The 6,712-nt window shown below is 56.1% G+C and overlaps 1 protein-coding gene across 1 annotated transcript in view; it reads right to left on the bottom strand.

Annotated features, from left to right (window-relative positions):
* Positions 1 to 4,065, bottom strand: part of LOC103809989 (ras GTPase-activating protein 4-like) — a gene marked incomplete at both ends in the record, with an annotated part of 5,183 nt that extends 1,118 nt beyond the window's left edge. Inside the window, 13 exon segments of the mRNA XM_009082865.1 lie at positions 1 to 93; positions 350 to 536; positions 609 to 721; positions 898 to 962; positions 1,275 to 1,428; positions 1,535 to 1,670; positions 1,867 to 1,949; positions 2,029 to 2,160; positions 2,321 to 2,402; positions 2,693 to 2,822; positions 2,939 to 3,000; positions 3,486 to 3,599; positions 4,009 to 4,065. Of these exon segments, the coding sequence (XP_009081113.1) occupies positions 1 to 93; positions 350 to 536; positions 609 to 721; positions 898 to 962; positions 1,275 to 1,428; positions 1,535 to 1,670; positions 1,867 to 1,949; positions 2,029 to 2,160; positions 2,321 to 2,402; positions 2,693 to 2,822; positions 2,939 to 3,000; positions 3,486 to 3,599; positions 4,009 to 4,065 (1,408 nt within the window).
* Between the last annotated feature and the right edge of the window lie 2,647 nt (positions 4,066 to 6,712).

The following is a 6,712-nucleotide window of genomic DNA, read 5'->3' as shown; positions in this document are numbered from 1 at the left end:
AGTCTCCCGCAGCTGGAAGAGCTTGGGGGTCATGACAGCCGGAGAGAAGAAGCGGAGGCAGAGGAAGCTGGTGACAGCCACAAATTTGGCATGCTGCGACCACCAAGGTAAGGGGAGAAGTGTGAGAGTCTGTTCCAACACAGAACACCCCCAGACACCACACAGAGTGATGCACAGAGTGACCAGGGCTGCTGTCTGGATGCAGCACGGCCCTGCTCACTGTCCATCTGTGTCCCACCCCTATGCTCAGGACAGTCCCCATCAACCAAAGATGGGGAACACATCTGTGTTCCCTATCCCCTGGGGACATCCCTGTTTGACACCAGACCACCCCCTGCCCCAGCCTGACCTGGTGCTCGGGGAAGCGCTGCCCGACGCGCTGGAAGAGCTGCCGGAAAGCAGCGCGAATGACAGGGGGACACGCTGGGGCTGACTTGACGATGGCATCCAGCAGCTCACCAAGGTAGGACTGGAGGTGCTGTCGGCCCTGCTCGATCACCTCACCCTCCGTCTGCACCCGGTGCAGCCCTGAGCACCTGCAGGCAACATCACCATCACCCCCACAGCCAGGGAACACCCCCTGCCCCACTGTCCCACAAGCTCCTTACCCAACGTCTTTGGTCTCCACCTTGCCAGGGTCCAGCTCCACGTACTTCTTCTCCTCGAACACACGGGCAATGGTGGGTCCCAGGACAGTGTGCAGGTATGGCATCCCCGTCACCTGCCGAGGGACCGTGCAAGGGACAGTGATGGGCCACAGGTCTGGCACCCGACACCCCCAGGGTCACCCAGGGGATTTCCTCCAGCCTCCCAGTCCTCCCCCTGGGAACCAGCCCCCATGAAGGCAGCTCAGAGCCAGGATGACCTGGGAAGAGCAGACTTTGGCAAGTGTGGCACCTTGAGGAAGGACTCCATTGACTTTGAGGCCAGGGAGTTGCTCCGGAACAAAGTGTTGGGCTCACCTGCAAAACAGGAGAGGGTCCATGGCCTGGGGGATGGCCACAGGTCACCCACCAGGCAGCTGCAACCACGAGGAGCATTCCCAGAGGCTGTGCCCACAACACCTGGCCATTTTCATGGGAGTTACAGAGATTCCCTAACCTCAAACCTCCTGCTTCACCAACCTCAGCCTGCAAGTTGCTTGGGAAGAACCCAACAGATTCCCACACAGAGCACAGTGTGAGGGCTGAATCTCAACCATCACCCCAAAAAAATCCCCATGCAAGGTCCCCGAGGTTTTGCAGTCCAAGGAGAAGTCCCTACTCCAGCCTTACAGGGCTTGGCCAGCTCCAGCTCGAAGAGCAAGTCCAGGAACTCCTTGACCAGCCCTTGGCCCAGGAAGAGTTTGATCAAGCTGACAGCGACCTCCTGCCGGCACTCAGCCGTGGTGGTTTCGTCCAGGAGGGTGACCAGGTGCACTTGGCCATCCTGGAGGGGAGAGGCACCACAATGTGATGGCCCAAGGCAGGCTCATGCCCACCACAGAGCTGAGAGAAGGTGGATGCCCAGGCAGGGCTCGGCATGGACCCCTCACCTGGCGCCCTGACTTCACCTCCTGGCACAGGAGCTGGACCAGGGGCTGGTAGCAGTGGGAGGGGCGCACCGTCTCCGCCCCCGTCTCGTCCCGCAGCCTCACCTGCAGCTGCAGCGAGCCCAGGCTGCCTCGGCGCCTGCAGGAGCACAGGGTGGGTGAGTGGAGGGATGGAAAGATGGAAGAGTGCATGGATGGATGGAGAAATACTTCACCAAGCAGGAGGTGGCCTGACATCCCAGGCTGCTCCTCCAAAAGGATGATGCTTCCCAGGAATAAACCCCTTGCCCATGCCCCTGCAGGCACTGGGAGAACCCAACACCCTGTGCCAAGACTCACTGGTCCTCTACTCCGGCCGCAGCCTGAACCCCCCCTCCTCCTGCCCGGCCGCCTCCAGCCCCTGGATGCTGAACACCACCTAGGAGGGGAAGGCAGGAGAGGGCTGGGTGGGCAGCTGGGCCAGACCCCAGCAGCAGTGACAATGTTTGGGGGCTCACCTTGCCCAGGAAGTCATTCCTGCCGACGAAGTCCCAGTCCCACACCTCCACACAGAGCTTCTCCCCATCAGGCTCGGCCAGCTCGAACTCAAAGGTCTCATTCCAGCGAGGGTAACAGGATTTCTTGACCACCTGCAAAGGCAATGGCTTCGTCCTCCCTCAACAGGTGGATCTGACATCCTCTCAGGGACACCAAGCTGGGGATGCTGAGGGACAGGGATGGCTCTGGGCTCCCCCGTGGGTTGATTCCTGCACCACTGGCAGGCTGGGGATCATGATAAGCTGAACTCACAGTGCTCTCCTGTGTCTTGCCGTTGTAGCGCAGGCGGACAAAGGGGTCAGATGCACCATTCCGGTCCTTCCTGGCCAAATCCCTGCCAAGAAGAGGGGGAATCTACCAGGAAACTCCCAAAACGCCTATGAATATCCACTGCACCCACTCCCCTCCTTCATTCCCCAGCATGTTAAGATGCACACCCCAAAGACCAACAGATGAGGCAGACCCTGCCCCAGGACCCCCATCAGCTGCTGGGTGGTGAGGAGGATGCTCAGCACCCAAGGGACCAGATGCACCAGGGAAACTGAGTCATGGAGCAGTCTGGGCTCACTGCCCACATCCCAGCTGCACACACAGCCCTCTGCCACCCCCATGTCCCCTCCTCACCTGGCCTCCAGCACGGAGCAGCGCAGCTGACGGCTGCCCTGGCTGCCCAGGACCTCCACCCGCAGGTGGATCTCCCCCTGCACCTCCTCATCAGGATCCACCTCACTGAGGCTCATCCAGCCACTGTAGCCTGTGGGAAAAGGGAGGATACCCATGGATGGGTCATTGGGGGGCCCTTGGGACCAGCTTGCCCAAGGGGTGGGAGATGGGTCCCTCCTGGGACCCCCTGGCCACCTGTGCCCCTACCTTTGGGTTGCTCCACCAGCATGTCCCGGGTAATGCAGACCTTCCCAATAACGTCATCACGGCTGGAAAACAGAATCATAAAATCAACCAGGTTGGAAGAGACCTCAAAGATCACCAAGTCCAACCCTACCGTGGTTACTAGACCATGGCACTAAGTGCCACATCCAGTCTCAGCTTGAAAACCTCCAGGGATGGTGAATCCACCTCCCCCCTTGGCAGCACATTGCAATGCCTGAGCACTCTCTCCATAAAAAAATATCTTCCTAATAAGTGGGAAGCAGGACACGATGTGGGATTGGTGCCCAGGCAGGACAGCCCCTGCCCTGCTCTTTGGGGGGTCCTGAGCTGGGACTACCACAGTGTCTGTCCCCATGGAGCATGTCAGCCACCCTCTGCTGCCAGCTGGACAACAACCTCCACCCATTTGTGTCCCAAAGCCCAAGGCAGCATGGCCAGGTGTCGATTCTCTGGTGTCTACAATGGGGCTGAGCATGCAGGGAGCCAAAGCCACCAACCTCCAAGTCCCCAAGGTGAGCCCCCACCATACCTGAGCGCATCCTCATCCATGACATAGATGGAGACACTGTGGAAGCTGGGCTGGAGCTGCACCTCATACTCCTCCCCCCAGAATGGGGACAGTGTTTTCCACACCGTGGCAGTCCTGTGGGGCAGGTGGCACTGGTGACAAGGGGGACAGGGTTCCCTTAACTGGGCACTCCACCCTTCCCAGCTCTAGGAGCTTCCCAGCTTTTGGGGGCAGAAATCAGAGTTTTGGACCCACAAAAACTGGGCATGGGTCCTGTCCCTGCCTTGTGGCTCTGGACTGGCAAGACATGGTGGGTAACTTACAGGGGAAGGGGAGCCATGAGCTGTTAGACATCACTGTGTCTGGAAGAATGGCTCAGCCCAAAGTAGGGAATAATCATTCATGATAAATAATAACACATAATAATAAAAATAACAATCATCCTAATATTGTTCCTGCAGCAGGGCAGATGGAGGAACCCACCAGGAACCAGGTTTGGGGCTCAGCAGGTTTGGGGACCAGCCAGGGACCTGGAGTCACTCACCTGATGATGGCCTCATCGTCGATCTTCACGATGCAGTATGGGTCGCTGCTCCCTGTGCTGGAAGAACACAGCACAGCTCTGTCAGTGCCACCAGCCCTGGCACCCTACCCCAACCCCATGGGGCTCTCATGGCCATGGGTGACCAAAGCCTTCAGCCCCAGCAAACCCCCACAGAGCAGGGACCTTGAAGGGACACCTTAGGGCTACGGGGTGTCAGGGTACAGAAGCTGTTGAAGGCTTCAGTGGGTGGATTTGGCCATGGCTGCAGGTACGTGGTGACTGCAGCTCCACTCCCAGACCGGGGACACACATCCCTGGCCATGTGCAGCCACCGTGTCCCATTGGCAGCTGGAAGTGGCTTTCTTCTTCCAAACAGGAAGGCAAGGAACAAACAAACCCAACCCTTTCCCCGAAACGGCTCCAGGCACCTGTAGCCCCATTTCACACACCAAGAGTGAGGTCACAGCAGCCTCCCCCAGCCCAGGGGTGTCCCCAGACCCCTGACACCTCTGCAGGGATGAGAATAACCCCAGGGACACCCCCGGGGATGCAGAGGGTGCAAAGGGCAGGCAGTGTGGGCTGTTGGCAGCCACCACGATGCTTTGACCCTGTTTCCTCCCCAGGGACAAACCAAACCATCACTGCCAAAAAATAAGCACCACTTTACAGCTTTTTGCCCCAGTTCATCAGGAATGGGGCAGGGGTGGGGGCTCCATTCAGGAACAGAGGAGCCAGCAGGACCTGGGTGCTGGCCAAGGGGATAGAAAGGTTGTGGCTCCCATCCCACCGGCACAGAGCAGCCTGCTCCGAGCATGGATACTCATTAACACTGGTCCTGGCAGCATCATCAGCCAGCCTGGAGTGTCCTGAAGAAAAGGGGGTTGGAGATCCCAAGAACAGAGTGATTTCCCCATCCCAAATCCAGGGAGGCTGAGCCAGCTGCTGGGGGGATTGAAGCGATTTGGGGGACGACTGAAAGGGTTATTGGGGAAAGAATCCAAAGGGGTTTGGGAGATCAAAAGGGGTTTTGGAGGGAATGAAGAGTTTGGAGGGGACTGAAGAGGTTTTGGGAGGGTCTGAAAGAGTTCTGGGAGGGTGTCAAAAAGTTTTGGGGGAGAAACTGAAAGGATTTGAGGTGTTCCCTGCCCTGCCAAACACAGCTGCAGAGTTTCTCAGCACTGTGCATCCCACGTAAAACAGTAGCATCCCCATCCCCAGGCACCTCCATCCTTTTGCCCCATCCTCTTGACCCTGCAGTGCTGGCAGCACAGCAGGTTGCCAAGCTCCACTCTCCGGCGCCTGCTCCCATTCCATCCCAGACACCCTCTGGATGGGTTTTTTGAGCCGAGCAGTGGGTGTAGTGCCATTAACCGCAGCTCATTGCTGCCATTCCTTGCCTTGTGCAAACCATCAGGGCTGCAGGGAGCAGAGAGGCGGAAAGGGACCAGCTGCCTGCTGCTCCAGCTGTGCCCAGCAACGCGGGGCTGCCTTGGAGGGGAGCTGCAAACCCTTGTCCCCAGCGCGGGGACAACTCGAGCTGCTCCACGTCCCTGGCCGTAGGGTGCGGGGAAACCACCCTTGTAGCACTCAGACATCATGTTTTCCAGGGATTCAAACACAGGATGGGCACTCCAGGACGCGCAGCGGTGGCATAAATCCCTGCTGCGAGGAGCCTGGCACGGCGCCGGGTGACACTGCTCGCACAGCATCCCCGTGCGGGATGTCGGGAGGGGATGGATGCTGCTGCGGGCTGGGGGATGCTGAGCATCCTCTGACGCCCAGCCGGCTCGGAAGGAGCTGGAAAGGGGAAGGTTGGGTATGGAAAGAGGAAATGAGCAGTGTCTAAACAGGGGGAGGGAGGAGGAACCTGCGTGGTCTCGCAGCCACACGGCAGAAAGCTGGAAGTGAATATAAAGTGGTGTAGGCAGCAGTGCTGATCGGCCCTGGGTGGTGGCAATGAAATGAATACAAAAAAGTGAAATGTAAAAATAAGAGAACGAATGAAAAAATAACCTAAGAATAAAATTTTTTTCAAATTGGAATGATAAAAGAAAAAGGGGGAAAGTTAAAAGGGAGAATTGAAGATTAAAAGGGGAAGACTAAAAGGAAAAAAGGTGGGGAAATTAAAAGGAAAAAGTGGGGAAAATAAAAGGAAAAAAGTGGGGAAAATAAAAGGAAAAAAGTGGGGAAGTTAAAAGGAAAAAAGTGGGGAAGTTAAAAGGAAAAAAGTGGGGAAGTTAAAAGGAAAAAAGTGGGGAAATTAAGGAGAAAAGGGGGAAAATAAAAGGAAAAGGGGGAAAATAAAAGGAAAAGGGGGAAAATAAAAGGAAAAGGGGGAAATTAAAAGGAAGAATGAAAGAATAATTAATGATTACAAATAAAAAGTAAACAAGTGAAAATAGTGAAATAAAAAAAAAAGTGAATATTAAAAATGATCACAATTATTTATTACCATAATATAAAAACAATCTCAGACAAATCAAAATCTAATAAAATAAAGCAATTTAAAAAAATCGATGATAAAATAAAAGCCAATTAAAAAAAAAAAGAATCAAGCAGACCATTAGTTTCCTGGGATGCAGACGCAGGGAGGGTTTCCCAGCTCTCCGATGGGAGGGAGCTCAGTTCGGGCTGGTCCCGGACCCTGGCACAGGGTGGCACCGGGACCACCAACCACTGCATGGGTCTGCCCGTGCAGCAGGGA

This window comes from Acanthisitta chloris, unplaced genomic scaffold (assembly GCF_000695815.1).
Source record: "Acanthisitta chloris isolate BGI_N310 unplaced genomic scaffold, ASM69581v1 scaffold5289, whole genome shotgun sequence".
NCBI classification, from domain to species: Eukaryota; Metazoa; Chordata; class Aves; order Passeriformes; family Acanthisittidae; genus Acanthisitta; species Acanthisitta chloris.
The sequence above is the reverse complement of the archived record's forward strand: the minus strand, read 5'-3'. Positions and strand labels throughout refer to the sequence as shown.